Source organism: Agelaius phoeniceus, chromosome 25 (genome assembly GCF_051311805.1).
Source record: "Agelaius phoeniceus isolate bAgePho1 chromosome 25, bAgePho1.hap1, whole genome shotgun sequence".
NCBI classification, from domain to species: domain Eukaryota; kingdom Metazoa; phylum Chordata; class Aves; order Passeriformes; family Icteridae; genus Agelaius; species Agelaius phoeniceus.
In genome coordinates, this window is record NC_135289.1 from 1,871,191 (window position 1) to 1,886,776 (window position 15,586).

At 62.6% G+C, this 15,586-nt stretch overlaps 2 protein-coding genes across 4 annotated transcripts; one reads left to right on the forward strand and one right to left on the reverse strand.

Moving 5' to 3' along the window:
* The first annotated feature begins 2,682 nt into the window (after positions 1-2,682).
* SMIM29 (small integral membrane protein 29) lies at positions 2,683-4,480 on the forward strand. Its single transcript, XM_054648606.2, has 5 exons — positions 2,683-2,759; positions 3,354-3,529; positions 3,608-3,633; positions 3,703-3,808; positions 4,072-4,480. The coding sequence occupies exons 2-5, from the start codon at positions 3,419-3,421 to the stop codon at positions 4,132-4,134; spliced, it is 306 nt and encodes a 101-aa protein (XP_054504581.2). The 5' UTR covers positions 2,683-2,759; positions 3,354-3,418; the 3' UTR covers positions 4,135-4,480.
* A 198-nt stretch (positions 4,481-4,678) lies between these two features.
* Positions 4,679-12,295, reverse strand: HMGA1 (high mobility group AT-hook 1). Of its 3 annotated transcripts, none has more exons than XM_054648603.2 (6): positions 12,132-12,278; positions 11,783-11,905; positions 8,199-8,303; positions 7,409-7,492; positions 6,966-7,016; positions 4,679-4,933 (listed from the first exon to the last, which is right to left on the reverse strand). In XM_054648603.2, exons 3-6 carry the CDS (start codon positions 8,298-8,300, stop codon positions 4,694-4,696), a joined length of 477 nt encoding a protein of 158 aa, XP_054504578.1. In that variant the 5' UTR covers positions 8,301-8,303; positions 11,783-11,905; positions 12,132-12,278; the 3' UTR covers positions 4,679-4,693. The 3 variants fall into 3 exon arrangements, with proteins under 3 accessions (XP_054504578.1, XP_054504576.1, XP_054504575.1); XM_054648601.2 differs by having other exon boundaries at positions 4,703-5,860; positions 7,409-7,489; positions 12,137-12,295; XM_054648600.2 differs by having other exon boundaries at positions 4,703-5,857; positions 12,137-12,295.
* Between the last annotated feature and the right edge of the window lie 3,291 nt (positions 12,296-15,586).

The window sequence follows — 15,586 nt, forward strand, 5'->3', positions numbered from 1 at the left end:
GTGTGAGAGGGAGGCCGTCACTGTCTTTAAAAAGAGTGAAAAATTGAAAAAATAAAATCGGTGGGTGCCAGTTTGCCAAGAGTGTGGGCTGTAATCTAGTGCCAACCAATAAACACACCAGTATTTCACACGGCTCTGCCTCCTGCCTGGTCTCTCCATCGTGGGTGAACTCGGAGATTGGGCAAGTGTCACCCAAGGAGAAAGCTCTGCCTGCAGTGCCTTGGGACAGCCACAGCCTGGAAGAGGAACTGGAGGGGTGTCACTAACAGCCTGATGTTGCAATGGGCTCACTGATGGGGCATGCACCCTGCAATAAAAGGGCATTTTAAGGAGAGAGCCTCAAGGAGCCTCTGAATGTGCTCCCATCTCTTTCACAAAATCTTTCCCACAAAATAAATGCGGGAGAGGCTGGCTGGAGCCTGCACCGAGAGCATCAGCACTATGTAGCGCCACTGGGGCTGCCTGCCTGGCCCCAGCAAGGCCATCTCCCTCATGTCCCTGCAGAACAAACCTGTCCTGGTGCGGAGACCCATCCCCAAGCGAGCCTTTGCAAATTCCCTTTGGGATCCGATGTGTCCGGGCTCCTCCCGCAGCACACACGGGGCTGGTGCGCCCCAGCCCCGCGCTGCAGCTGCGGCGGGAGCCCAGGGCAGAATTAATCCGGGCTGACGGCGGCGTTAATGCCTGAGCGGGCAGAGCCGGGGCGGCTGTGCCCCCGCGGGGACCGCGGCACCCCCACCCCGGCCTTTCTGGGCGGATGAGCAGCCGCAGGGATGCGCTGGCTGGAAATCCGGCCACTTGCGCTCAGCTGCTTAAACGGGAGCTTAGCGGCTCAGCAAAGCTGTCCCCAATTATGTGCTGGGGGCCGAGGAGCGCAGGGGAGGGGGGTGATGGCTCACAGCGGGGTTTGGGGCAGAAATAAATACCCTGTGCTGTTATTCCAGCTTTGACACCCCGTACACCCCGGGCAGAAGGTGCCTTGTCCCCAGGATGGGTGGCGATGCTGCCCTCAGCCCCTCCGACATCCTTCCCCACCCCAAGGTTAGCAAGGGGGAGATTTCTCCAGGGATGAGCAGGTCCTGTGCTGGCCCAGCTTTGACTCCCCTTTTTCCCTCATCTGGGTGCTCTGGGAAGCAGTGGATCAGTAAAAAACATATCTGGGGATGCTGCAGGTGTCCTGGGCTGGCTCTGGCCATATAGAGGGGCTTGGTGGCCCCCGGTCTCCTCCCAAGGATGCTGCTTCCCCTGGAGCACGCATGCTCCTCCTGGCCATGTGCTCCCACTCGCTCATGCTCTCCAAGGAGCTTTCCTAGAAATTGATGGATTTATTTTTAGCCCTGGCACAGCAGGGTTCAGCTGGGAGAGGATGGGCAGCGGTGGATGGTGGCAGCATGGAAGGCTCCCGAGGTGTCAGTGCTGGGCTGGGGGGGACTGGGGGTCCTGTCGCACTCTGTGGTTCCCCCATTGCAGTGGTGAACAGGGGCTGGGGATGGTTTGGGAGGGGTCTCTGGGGCAGGGAGAGTCAACACAGAAGGAGACCAGTGCCACTGCTGGGAAGAGTGGGGTCAGCGTGGGCTGCTGGGGCCAGTGGGACCTCTGGGGACAATGGGACACCAGGAACAACAGCAGCTGGCCACTCTCGGGACAACTGGTGCCCTTTTCTGGTTTGGAGAGGGGAAAATAACCTGGAATGGGCTGGGCAGGAGGTGAGGCAGCAATGCAGGGACTGCTATAGGCAGAGGTGCAGGCAGGGTACGACTGTCTGTGCCACGGGCAAGTTCATCCCAGAGGCTGCAGACCAGTTGCTGCTCTGGATGCTCCACAGGGCTGAGCCCTGCCCTGCTGCCAGCCCAGGGGCTGTGTCCCCCCAACCCCGCCATGTCCAGGCCCCTCTTTCACCCCATTCCCCTCTTTTTCACCTCATTCCCCCTGATGATTATTTTTTGTAGCTGTTGGGAAGCGCAGTGGGGCCTGGTGCTCCCCGGTGTCCCCTGCTCCTGCCTGACCCACTTAGCGGGACCATCTGGTCCCCGCGGGCAAAGCGGATTAGCCCTGCGGCCGGGATCAGGGCTGGGGCGCTGCCACCGCTGTGGGTGACACTGCCGGCACCGTCACAGCCCCTGCCAGAGTCCCCACGGGTCCAGCCTGGGGGAGAGCGGCCACAGCAGGAGCCCCAGAGCAGTCCCCAGTGTGGGTGACCCTGCCCGTGCTGCTGGCACCCCTGAAACCCGGCCATGCCCAGCCCTGTGGGATGTTTGTCTCCCACCACACCCACATATCCATCCATCCATCCATCCATCCATCCATCCATCCATCCATCCATCCATCCATCCATCCATCCATCCATCCATCCATCCATCCATCTTCTCTCACCCACACCCCCAGCTGGGCCAGGTGTGCAATTCCCCCATCCCTCCCTCCATCTATCCGCCCACCCCTTCCCTCGCCTTTCCTTGTGCCCCTCCTCAGGGGCCTTTTCTTCCTTTCTCCCGGTTTTTCCCCCCGTTTTTCCCTTCCTGGCTCTCCTGGTTCCCCATTTTTCCGTTCTCGGCCCTGTTTTCCTTTCTCCCCTCACGCGTTTTCCCGCCCCCCCCCCCCCCGCCCGGTCTTTGCTGCCTCCTGCCGGCCGCGCGCCGCCACCGCCCCGCCCTAAGCCCCGCCCATTATCACATCGCCCCGCCCCTTGCCGCGCGCGCGCTCGGCCCCGCCCCGCGCCCGTCACGCGCCGCGCGGGTTCCGGGTGCGGGCGGCGCGCGCAGGTGGGCGGGGCGGGGCGTGGCGCGCGCGCGGGGATCCCCGGAGTGGGGGGGGGGGGGGACCCCGGGACATCCCGAACCGGACCAGGAGGAAAGGGGGGAATTGGGGTGGGGATCCGGGGTCCGAGGGTATCCCGGGCACAGCCCAGTGCGGGGGTCCCTCCGGTCCTTCCGCTGGTGGAGGCGGATCACCCCCCCCCCCCCCCCAGCCCCAGCTCTGCAGGGAGGGGGGTGCGGGGTGACCCCCCCCGCCCCCCCATCCGCCACGGGGTGATACCGGGAGGGGGATCATTACCGGGTAGTTGGTTATTACCGGGCGGGAGGTGGGTTATTACCTGTGCGCTGGTCATTCCCGGGCGGTGGGTCATTCCGGGGCGGTGAATTCCCGGGGTACGGGTCATTACCGGGCTGTAGGTTATTCCCGGGCGTTGGGTTCCCGGGGTGCGGGTCATTCCCGGGGTGCGGGTCATTCCCAGGCAGTGAGTTATTCCCGGGCAGTGGGTTCCCGGGGTGCGGGTCATTCCCGGCCGGTGAATTCCCGGGGTGCGGGTCATTCCCGGCCTGGGAGTCACTCCCAAGGCCGCCTGTGGCTTGCAGAGCTCCCGTCCGTGGGGCCGGGCAGGCGCGTCCCCCCCGATGCGGGCAGGAGCCGGCGCTGGGCCATGAGCAACGCCACGGCCCCCACGGCCCCGGGCGCGGCGGGGGACTCGCTGGTGGGCTCCGTGCTGGGGCCCTTCCTCCTCCTCACCCTCCTCGGCGCCCTCCTGGCCGCGGTGAGTGCTGGGGGGGGGCTCGGGGGGTGCCGAGCCCAGCGCGGAGCCCCGCGCCGCTGATGCCTTTCCCTGATGCAGGTGATGTACGTGAAGAAGAAGCGCAGGTGAGCGGGGCCGCGGGGCCGGGGGCAGCGGGGGATGCGGGCTCAGCGCTCACCAGAGACCCCCGGCAGGTCCGACCGGCTGCGGCACCGGCTGCTGCCCATGTACAGCTACGACCCGGCTGAGGAGCCGCCTGAGTCGGAGCAGGAGCTGCTGGTGGAGGCTGAGGAGGCTCAGGTGAGTCGCTGTTCTGGGAATTGGCGTTTATCCAGTTTTTCCACGGAAAATCGAAGCAGCAGCAGCAAGTGAGGTGCCTGTCCCGAGGGAACTCCGGGAATCATTGAGGTTGGGAAAGGCCGCCCAGAACGCTGAGTCCGACCTCGAGGGAGCGGGGCTTTGGGTGTAAAGCTGAGGTTTTTGGGAAGGTTGGGCCGCGTGGGCAGTGCCTTCCCCACCTGCCGCAATGCCCTGGGCTGCAGGTGTGTCCCTCTGTGTTGCAGGTGGTGCCCGGCTGGGGGGGACGCTCGCCCCCTTGGCCCCCGCGCAGGGACTGGAGGGCCTGACCCTGCCTGGAGCACCGGGACTGGATCCTGCCCGCGGGAGGGAAGGGAGCACAGGAGCAGCACTGGTTCCATCACCCAGAACGGGCAGGACGTGCCCACACTGGTGCCATGATGCCACAGCCACTGCCCCCACCTCTGAGCACTGACCAGGATGGGACATCTCCTACCTCAGTGCCTCTTTTTGCCATTTCTGGGTTTTTTTTTTTTTTGCTTGAACTGCTCCAGCAGCCTCTTGGAAAGCCCAGGAGAGCACACTGGGGCTGGCACACTGGCAGGGAGCAGCAGGTTCTGCTGGCACGGGATGCCTGGGGGAAGATGGGGTAAATAAACGTGTCTCAGCCTTGGTTCCGGGGCTCCGAGTGGGGCTGGGGGTTCCTGGCCTTGGGTGGGAGTTTGAGGGGCAGCAAGGCTCTGCCTGTTTGTGTCTCCATCCGCAGCTCATCCCCGTGGATGGCTGGATGTCCCTGTGGGTGGATGGCTGGATGTCCCTGTGGAGGAGATACCCCAGGAAGGAGCCAGCCCTGCCCCACCCAGCCCGGGGGGCCCTGGGACAGAAGCGTCACAAACATCCATAAAATGTTTTATTCAAGTAACTGCAAATAGGAACCCAAAAGGTCGTTAACAGTGAACCAAAATAAAACCCAAACCAAACCCCGATTCTCTCCCGCCGGGGCCGCCCGGCACCGACCTCCGGTCCCGCTGCAGCCGTCGTGCCGGGGCAGAGGGGCAGGGGGAACATCCCATGGTCCTCCCACACCTCTGCCCTGCCAGCCTCGATCCCTTGAAGCAGCAGAGCAAACTAGACCTCAAAATAACAATTAAAAAAAAAAAAAAGAAAAATGAAGCCCAAAAAAAAGGGGAAAAAAAAAAAAATACCCCACAGCCCCCAGCAACACCCCGAAAACAGGAACCACCGAGCCCACAGTGCCCTGGCAGCGCAGCAGCACGCCTGTGAGTTCAGAGAGTGGAACTTAAATATCCAGAGGTAGTTGTGAATGAAAGGAAAAAAAGTACTCAACAAAAAAATATATATATACCAGAACCTATGAGGAGAGGGCTGCCCAGAGCCAGCCGTGCCCGGGCACCCCCGGGGACTGCCACCCCTTGGGGTGGGCACCCCAGGGATGGGCTCCCTTGCTGTGGGAGCTGCTCCCACACACAGTGCAGTCACCCAGGACTGGGGGGACCAAGGGGGTTGCCCGGGGTAGCAGCAGGCCAGAGCAAAGGTCTAATGCATTTTGGGGGGGAGGGGGGGTCTCATCTTCACTGCCCCCCCATCTCTTCCCTGCAGAGGCCCCAGGGCAGAGCCCAGTGCTGGGGGGGGCAGCCAGCACCCACTCAGGCGGGGTGAGATCACTGCATGGGGGGCAGCGAAGGTGGGGGGTGCCAGCCCCTGCTCTCTGCCATGATCCCCCTTTCCAGTGGGGCTGCCCTGAACCCCAGGGCTGGGGAGGGGGAGCTGGGGCAGGTGCCCCCCCCGGGCGGGGGCTGCGGGGGCCGCCCGGGTTGGGCCATTTTCCAGTGCTGCCGTTGTCTGAGGGTGAGGAGGGAGCGGAGGAGGGAGGAGGAGGAGGAGGAAGCCAGGGCGGCACAGCGGGTCTCTCCCCACCCCCCTCCCCCGGCCGCTGCGGGGCTGTCGGGCGATGAGGTAGCGCCGGTTCGGGAGGTGTCACTGCTCCTCCTCGGATGACTCCTGGGAAATGTTCACCTCCTCCTCGTCCTGCTGCTGCAAGGCAAGGGAGCGTGGCCGGGGGGTGTCAGGGAGCGCAGCCCCACTCCGGTGCCCCTGCGCCAAGGGCTGGCCAGGCACATCTCACCCCTTGTGCAACAGGGGAAACTGGGCTGCTCCAAGGACCGTGCCTGACCCCAGCTCGGGGGTAAATCCCAGGTGAGAAACCCCCGGGTGGGCTCACAGTGAGGAGGGGAGACCACTCCCCCAATTCACCTCTGAGAGGGACCGCGGTCCCCAGTGGGCACCAGGGCGGGTGGTGGCAGCCCTGGGTGACCCTGTCCAGCCCTGGGTGTCCCTGTCCAGCCCCGGGTGTCCCTGTCCAGCCCCCAGGCCGGGGTGGGCGGCCGTGACCCCGCAGGCGGCGGTGACTCAGGGCTGAGTGAGCCTGAGTCACAGCAGCCCCCGCTTCCTCCCGCTCCATTCACAAAAACGCCACCGCGCCTGCCAGAGCGGGACATCGCGTCCCGGCACGGCCCCGCTGCTGGCACGGGACAGGCTCCTCCCACACCTCCCTGCATGGCTGCACAGCCTGGGGTCCCCAGACAGCCCCCGGCACTGTGACACCGGCACGGGAGGGCCCAGGATGGCACCTCGGGTTTGCAGCCCTGGCTGGCATCAAGCCCTCAGCTCTGCCAGGAATTTCAGTGCGAAAAGGAGCAAAATCTGGGACAGGCCGGGAAAGGAGATGAAAGTGTCTGGGTACCTGGCACCCGCCTGAGCTGCAAACCAAGGGGGAAAGGAGGAAAAATGGGATGGAGGAGGGAAGCTCAGGGAAGGAAGGGGATGGCTGCACCCGTGGGCTGCAGGAATGCTGTGCAGGGCCCTGGGCAGGCGTGTGCCAGCACGTCCCCAGGGCAGGACCAGCCAGCCAGCGCTGCTCTTGGGCCCATGGGGAGGTGGGGTGGGCAGGATTCCTCAAACCCACACCTCTGGAGGCTTCAGAGCCCACCCAGTGCAGTGTCCTGCTGGCTCAACTGCTCGGAGCTCCTCCAACCCGGCAGCCTCCACCCCACACTTGTGGGGCTCTCTGGGAGCTGCTGTGCCCCCAAAGTGCCCAGTGCCCTGCCAGGGTGGATGGGGAAGGGAAAAGCCTGCTCACCGATTTTTTGGGTCGCCCTCGAGGTTTCCTCCCTGGTGTGACTGCAGCTTTCTGAGCCAGGACAACAAAAAAGGCATTTTGGTCAGGCTGTCCCCAGGATGCTGGCGGGGGTGGGCAGAGTTCCCTGTCCTCCCACTGCGATTCATCACCCCAGTGGCATCTCCTGGGGTGCTGCTGCCAGCCCCCCGAGCCCCCCCAGCCCTGGGATGCCCCTGAGTCACGAGGTGGGTGCAGGATGTGAGTCGCACGTTTTGCAAACAGGTTTATCTCGGGTGTCCTGCTGCTGACACACGGCCCCCAGCTCCCCCACCCTCCTAGGGCCACATTCCTTCCCCCATCCCCACCTCTGAGGCAGATCTGCCCTGAATTGTCCATAACTGAGCTCAAAGAGGACCTGCTGTGGTAGCAGCACCCAGCTGCAGCAGCTCATCCCAGGTACCTACCCTGCCCTTTGGGGTGGCCTTGTTTTTACTGCCCTTCGGCCGTCCACGGGGTCTCTTGGGGGTCGGGGCCTCGCTGGGCTCCTGCTGGAGGGAGAGCACAGGGGGTTTGCATGCCCAGAGTGGCTTCCAGTGCAGCCTGGGAGTCCCTGCAGACCCTGCCAGGGCAGGGATGCTCCCATGTGGTACTGGGAGCACTGGTCGCACTGGGATTGGCGATCAGACACCAGGCACAGGCTCCTGTGCGTCCTTCAGCTGGGCACAGGTGACCTTTTCTACCCCCAGCATCACCCACTCAGCCCAGCTGGACAATCCCCATGGCCCCTCAGCCCAGGCCCCGCTCGCTGCTGGTGCTGCAGCAGAGGAAGAAGTGTCAGGGAAGGCACAAATCACCTTTTCTGCAGGAAAACGATGTGCACAAACCCCACCTGCCTCGGGTGGGGTGGGGGGGGCTGAGCTGGGTTTGGTACTATAAAGGCTCCAGCAGCATCTTATCTCTCTGAGCAGCTTTTGCTAATGGGGCTTTAATTAGCCTGTCTGCAAAGGCAGGTTCAGCAGGGCCTGGGGAGGGGCAGGACAGCCCCCAGCCAGGGCCAGGAGCTCTGGGGGGCTCTGGAGACCCCCAAGAAGGGCTCCAGAGCTGCTGGTGAGCCCTGGGGAGGGAGGGGCTGCCCAAAGGGCTGCACTGGGGGTGTCCCCAGCCTGCGGTGAAGGTGTGTGGGGGGGGGTTCCTGCTGCCCCCATACCCTGGGGGTGCCCAGTCCCCCCTTTTCTCATAGGGGACCCCACGTACCTGCGGCTTCTTCCTGGGCCGTCCTCGGCCCCTCTTCTCCGCCACGTCTTTCTCCCCCTTGGAGGCCAGGGGCTGGCTGGATTTGGCGCTGGATTCACTCATCGTCTGTCCCAGCACGGTGAGGAGGAGTGGGAGGGAGGAAGGTCAGTCAGGCACGGCTCTGGCCCCCCATGGCAGCTGTGACATCCCCCAGCCCTCACCCTGGGGCAGCAGAGATGCCCCCTGTGTGCCCCTGGCACGGGCTGGCCAGCAAAATGCCCTGGCTGTGCCCCGAGCCCATGGCACAGCCACCCATGGCCAGTACCCATCTCCTGGGGTCCCCTCAGGCGTTTGGGGAGCAGCAGCTTGGCCTGCCCATCCTGCAGAGCCTGGGCCCTGTCCTCGAGGAGAGGAGAGTGGCTCCAGGTTTAATCTGGAATCCCAGATGTGCTGCTGGCACTGGCGAGTTGAGGCAGGGTGAGTGGTGGCATTGGGGACTTTGGGTGTCCCCAGGGGGTGCCAGGGCCCTGGAGAGGGCGTCAGGTCCCACAGCCCTGCTCCCCAGCCTCAGCACTGCTGCACCCCTGCTCCTGCTGCCTGGCTGGGGTTAGGGACAGGCACTCGACCTGAGGACACCGGGTTGTCACCTCCCCTGTGCACGTCCCCAAGGGCTGGGCAGCTCTCCCTTTGCTCTTGGAGCAATTCCACCAAGGAAAAGGCTCCATCTTCCCCTCTCCACCTCGCTGCTTCCCAGGGGCACAGGGAAAACCTGCTTTTCCAGAGCTGTGGGGGTGGCTCCGTGCCCGGCTGCCAGCCCAGGAGGCGGCAGGATGGACTCGGGGTGGGAAGGAGCAGGATTGCTGCCACAGCCCTGGTGCTTGTGGTGACCCCACACGGGTGAGGTGACCACGGCCATGCTGGGGACACCTGCCCAGGGTGGGACATGTGAGGCTTCCCAGAGGCAGCTCCGAGGCTGTGTGCCCAGCCTGTGTGTGCTGATGGAGGCACCCTCCTACCTCTGGGACAACAATGCTCAGTTTTGAGGAACTGGTCCCGATTTGATGGTGTTGGAACAGCTGGGATGGCGGGGCTGTGGGGGCAGAGGGTGCTGAGTGAGCCCCCTGGGACACTGAGCCTCACTGGGGAGGGTGTGGGCAGGACATGCAGCCTGAGGAGCCACTCTCAGACCTCTGAGCCTTTTCAAAAAACAGGCGTCAGCTCCTGCTCCCCTCTGGAAGTGACTCATGAGTGCAAAACAACAACAACAAAAACCACCCTCGGAGTCTTTTTTTTTTTTTTTGGGAGACAGAAACCATGCTGTAGTGTAAACACCCCGAAAATATTACTCACAGCATCCCAGAGCCCTTCAAGGAGTCTCTTAGGAAAATAAAGAAGTATGGTTTAGATTTAGGCCAGCAAAGGGCCGGCTGCTGGTCGGGCTGGGACGGGGATTTTGTCGATTTTGTCTCTTTTTAAGTCAATTTCTGTCAGAGGCAGAGCAGCCTCGAGCTGCTCTGTGCCCCCTCCCGCAGCTGGAAACAGATGGGCCCAGCATGGCCCCCACCCTGCTGGGCTCTCCTCCCCTGGAGGAGGAACCAGAGCCCACAGCAGCTCCAGCTGGGAATGCCAAGGGGACCCTCCATGGCACGGGGGTGCCGCTGGGTCTTCCCCCACGCCCCCCAAAAGCAGCAGCTGCAAAGTTGTTGGTGCTGGGGAAAGCACGTGCACCTCCCACCCACCCCTGTGCATCCCACCCACCCATCCTTCCTCATCCCACCCCCCCATCCCTCCTCATCCCACCCCTTCCCTCCAGCACCTCCCAGCTCTCTGCAGGGGCTCCAGAGCTCAGGGGGCTCGGGGGGCTCTGGCAGAGGGGGTTGGGAAGGAGGATGCTGGAAATGGGGGGTGCTCCTCTGCCATGCCAGCACCTTCCCAACCAAGCCCTGTTGCCGAGAGCAGCCCCAGCTCCCCGTGATGCCCCCAGCTCGGCAGCACCTGCCCCGGGCGTGCTCCCAGCCTTGTGGGACTGTGCCGGGCACATGGCGGGAGCAGCTCCGGCCCTGCTCACACGCATCAGAGCCATGGAGGGAGGGAGGGAGCAGCTGGGTTGCCATGGAGGAGAGGAAGCAGCTGAGGGAGAAACCTTTCCAGGCAGGGAGGAATCAGTGGGGGGACGCGGGCAGGGGCTGCCGGGCTCCCCGCGGCCGGGGGCGGGGGGAACATCTCTGCACGGTTCGGAGGTGGAGGGGCCACATCTGCCTCTCGATGGAGGGAGCTGGGGGGAGGAAAAACCTCCTCCCCTCTCCACCCCTATGGATACTGAGCCGCCGGGCCCTCCTCCCCCAGCCTCATCGCTCCCTCTGCTCCACGGCGTGAGCCGGGCTGTCCTCAGCAGCCACCTCTGGGTTGCACAAGGGCCAACCTGTCCCCTCGGAGCGATGCTCCCGCCTGCTCTTGGGCCTGCTCTCGCCTTCCCAGCCGCCTGCGCTGGCTTATGCTGCTCTGTGCTGATAACCCCATAAATCCCCCGCTCCTGCCACCTACTCTTAGATTAAACAAACTGGCCCAGGAGAAGCGAGGAGATAGGCGGGGGCCTTAGATCTTTAAAAAAAAAAAAATAATAAAAAAAAATATATATATATAAATATACATATATAAAAGCTCTTCACGCCCAGAAAATCCAGCCTGATGGCAGCTGGAGAAGGATCCCAGCCGCACCTCCTGGCAGAGGGATGGAGAAGGAGGAGGGGAAGGAATCGTGGAGCAGAAGTTGAAGAGCCTGTTGGGCAGGGGTGCGGGCCGGGAGGGATGTGCGGGCTCCTCCTCAGCACAGACCCGCCGTGGGGCTGCTCTGAACCCCACCCCGGGGCTGCCATTGAGCAAAGTCCCCCCCTTCCTTCCTGGGATGCATAATAAAAGGAAGTGATAAAGGAAAGGAAGGAGGGAGGTGGAGGAGAAAGAAAAGAGGCAGGAAGGGCACCATCAGGGCTTTGTGAAGCCCCTGTCCTGGTGGGGGGGGTGGTGCAATAAAACCCCTCGTGGAGCCGGCGCTGCGGGCGGGCTGCGGGGCTGCCGGGCTGCGGGGGCACCATCCGGGGGGGGGCGGCTGAGCCCCAGCACCGCAACTTCGCCCCGAGCCGCCCGCGTGTGCTCGTTCCCCGAGCGCCGGCCTCGGCCTCGCCGCGGCCCCGCGCGCCTCCCGCCGCCCCGGCCTCGCCGCCGGGCCCCGCTCGCAGCGCCCGCGGCCCCGCGCACCTTGCACGGTGCCGGCCGTCCCGGGGCCGTCCCGGGGCCGTGCGGGCCCGGTGCGGGCCGCTTGCATCCCCCGCAGCCGAGTTAGTGCAGCAAAGTCGCTCGGCGGTGCGACCCCCGCCCGTTCCCCCCCCCCCCCCCACCACCACCCCCGGCTCGGCCGCGGCCCGCCAGGTGCATCCCGCCGCTATTAACAATAATTAATAGCGATAATAAAGCGAAGCACGGCGAGCCGCACACGCAGCCGCGTCCCTGCAAAGCCCGACACGCCGGGGCCGATCGTGCCCCGCATGCGGCGAGGGGAAGCAGAGCCCCGGCCCCCCGCAGCAAAGGAAGAGGAAGGTGGCACTCACAGTCAGCTTGATCCCGGAGCCGGGCGTTCGCCGTGGGTTTTGGGGCCGGTTTGATGGTTTTGTTTTTCCCGGCGGGTCTGTGTTGCGGAGCGAAGGGACCCCCCGCCCGCGGCGACTGCGGATCTGCAAGGAGAAGAGAGAGGCTGCGGCTCAGCCCCGCATCCCCGGCCCCGCCAGGCCCCGCGTATTTATATAAATAATAAAGAGAGAGAGAGAGGAAAAAAAATTGCTCCAGGAGGAAGGAAGCTGGGTCAAAATCATTTGCAGGGAACGAGGGGGAAAAAAAAATAGGAGGGGGGGGGAAAGGGGGGAGAGGGGGGAAAAAAAAAAACCGGAGCGAGCTCCTAGCCTTACTGGAGGGGATCCAGCTGCTAAAAATAGCAAAATCACACTCGAAATTAAATAAGGGCAAACAGGCGAAGGGAGCTCCCAGCGCCGGCGGAGCGGGGGAGGCGGAGCCGGGGCCGCATCACGGCGGGGGCGGCGCGGGGCGGCGCGGCCGGGAGCGATAGGGCCGTTCAAAGGGCTGCGGCGGCGGCGGCTGCGCCCCTGGCCCTGCCCGCCCCAGGGTCCCCGCGGGCGGATGGAGCGGCCCCTGCGAGGCCGGAGAGCATCGAGACACCCTCGTGCTCCCGGCTGGGGCCGTACCGCGGGGATGGTGGTGGTGACCCCGCTATGGGTGATCCCCCATGGGAGCACCCGTGGCTCCCCCCTCTCTGTATTTTGGGCTGGCGTGGGGGGTTTGGTGTCCCTGTGGGGGCAATCACCATGTGCCAATGGCCAGAGCACGATGCTCCTTCTGTTTGCTGCCTCCTCACCAGGTCAACCCCCACAAAAGCTTCTGGTCCCCGTGTGGAGGCACCAGCAGTGGGGGCTCCCTCCCTAGGCCCCCCAGGGCTGCCTGGATGGTGCTGTGATATTAATTTAATGTGTGATACTAATTTAATGTGTGATATTAATTGAATGTGTTACTGCAGCAGCACTGCCGGAAGGGGAGGCTGCTGTGGGAGCAGGTTCTACTCTGTGCACAGTGGGGCTTGGGGGCTCGTGGTGCCCCTGAGGCTCTCCTGGGCTTTAGGCAGCTGCTGGGCTCTGTTTGCAGTGGAGAGCTTCATTCAGAATTCCTCTGGTCTCTTTGGAAGGGGTTTGGGTGAGTCTGGAGCCAGCTGAGATCAGCTCTCCAGTGAGGTACCCCAAAACCCAGGTTCCCACTGTGTCAGGGCAGTTTGTAACACAAGTTGAGCATTTGGGGTCTTGTGGTGCTTTTCCATGATGGGATACCAGGAAATCCAGAACTCAGCATCCCGTTGTGCGAAATTTCTGCAAACTCCTAAGAAAACAACACTCACAAATCTCATGGAAACTGATTTAGGTGCTTTTGACCATCCTGACTCTAAGGGTTGAACTCTGAAGTGAGGATCTGAACTTCAGACTGCTGCATTTAAGTTTCAGTTTCAGAAAATTAAGTTTCAGTTATTAAAAGATTTTTAAAAAAAAGGAGACCCTTAAAAATATGAAACGTGAAAGAATCAATATCTGCCTGTGCAAAACTGCTCTGGCAGGGAATGTTTGTGAAGAAAAAACAAACCAAACCCAGCCAAGCTTGGGGCACTTGTTTCTGCTAACTGTTACTTGGATTTTTCAAATCCCCTACAAATTCCCCTGCCTAAAACACAATCAGAGCAGTGTCCCTTTCTCACAATTAAAAAATGAAACAAAGATGGGAGAGAACCCTCCTGGCAAGAGGGTTCCTGTTCCCAAACACCCGCAGGAAGAGCAAGCACACCCTGCCTGCACCCTGTGCAGCTCCTGATCCAAGCTCTGCCGGGTCTCCCCGTCCCAGGGCCTTGTTTCCAGCCAGGGGTTGTTTGTACCCATTTTTTGTGGTTAAAATTAACGTTTCTCCACCCGCAGGCACCCCCTGCCTGCTTTGGATGTGCCAGGGTGCTTTTTACCCCAACGCTGCTGCTCGGGCTTCCCCTTTGCCGTGAGCCCAATGAGGAACTTGGTTTGTGTGCTGGCAGAGGCTCACTGTTATTAATATCCCTCGTTATTTACTGTGCACTGCCCGTGAATGGCAGCAGCCCGAGTTCTGAAAACGACCGGGGCTGCTCTGCTTTAATCCCTCAAAGTTTTGCAGCTCCCCACTCCCTGAGCCCACGCTGGAGTCTCCCCACACTGGCTTCACCCGTGGGGTGACCACTTGGTCCTTAAAGAAAAACAGAGCTGCAGGGGCGGCCCAGAGCTAAGAGAGGCGAGGAGACGGCCTAGCAGGCAGGTACAGGCACACAGCCACGTGCAAGGAGGGCAAAACAGCGAAAAAACCGGGCTGGAGCAGAGCCCAGGGCCGGGCCCAGGGCTGCACTCCGGGACGAACATTTTCACTTTTGTTTCTGCACTTGGGTTCCTGATTTACAGCTCGCGGCCGAGTGGGTTTGGGAGCAGGGCTGGGCAAGCTCCCCCATCCCGCCGTTGAGTTCTGCAGCCGGAGAGGAAGCTGAAAATGGCTTGAAACAGGGAAACAAATGATTTATTATCCCCCCACCGCAGCTGAGCCCAACGTGGGGCACGGCAGAGCGGCCTGCGCCGTGTCGGGTGGCAGCGCACGGAGCCGTGCAGCCCCGGCGGGACGAACACGCTGAGAATCCCCCCGGGATGAGAACGGGGGTGTCCCGGAGGCCCGAACACGCTGGGAGCCCCCCCGGGATGAGAACGGGGATGTCCCGGTCCGGGTGCTCGCAGGGCCCGCCGGCCATGGCGCGGGAGGACAGGGACAGGGACAGGGACGTGGCCTTTGTTTCCCCTCCCCGCTTTGTTTCCCCGATGGCCCCATTGATGAAGCCCCATGCGGCCAAACAGCCCAGGACCCACCCCAAACCAGGCCTGTTAATTTGATTAAATGGCTCCTTCCTCCTTCTCACCCCTGGAGCAGATTAAGCTCTCACCAGGGCAGCGTTTTGCTGCAGCTCCATTCTGGGGACAAATTCCTAAATCACCTGATAACTTACAGGCTTAAACCGCCGATTTGAGCCCGGGGTTTGCAGGGCACAGCCCCGGGCCAGCGCCGTGGGGTGCACGAGGAGCTGCAAATGGGGCGTGCACACGTGAATTAGTTCCTGTCTCGGTTTTTTTAGCCAGTATTTCAGGCCCGGGAGGAGCGCTGATGGTGAAACGGGAGCCCAGGGCTTGCGAAAAGCTGCGCCTCTGGAAAGTGCCCTGTAAAAAAAGGTGCCTGAAATCACCCCCAGCGCCCTGGGCTCCTCAGAGCCGCAGGGGCTGATCAGGTGTCCCTAAAAGCACCCAGGGGGGACATGGGGGACCAGAGGGTGGCCCCGAGTGGCACACATCTTATCCTGCCCTGCCCTGCGTCCTGGCACTGCCACCGAGCCCCGCAAAGCTGCCTTTGGGATTTGGGCGCCTAATTCCTGCTAATTTCCCTGGGAAAGGGGAAACCCGATCCTCTGAGTCAGCTCAGGTTGTTGGGTGATTAGAAAGGCCACCTGGCTAATTACGAGCGGGTGTCCTTGTCACCTGCAGAGCCTCTGGAACAGCGGTTAATGGGGCGCGGCGGGAGCTGGGGGTTCAGAGGAGAATTTGGTTGCTTTGGTGGAAGCAGGAGAAGGAGCTGGAGGTGCTCCCTGCCCTGAGATCCGGAGCGCTTGGGGCTGCAAAAAGCACAGCCCCCGCACAGGGAAATGCTCATAAATAACTCCCTGTACCCTGATGATCCTGAGACAGCACAGGCTGATCCATGGCGGCCGCAGGGCGAGCAGGATCAGCCGGTGGGGCTGGAAAGCGGCTCAG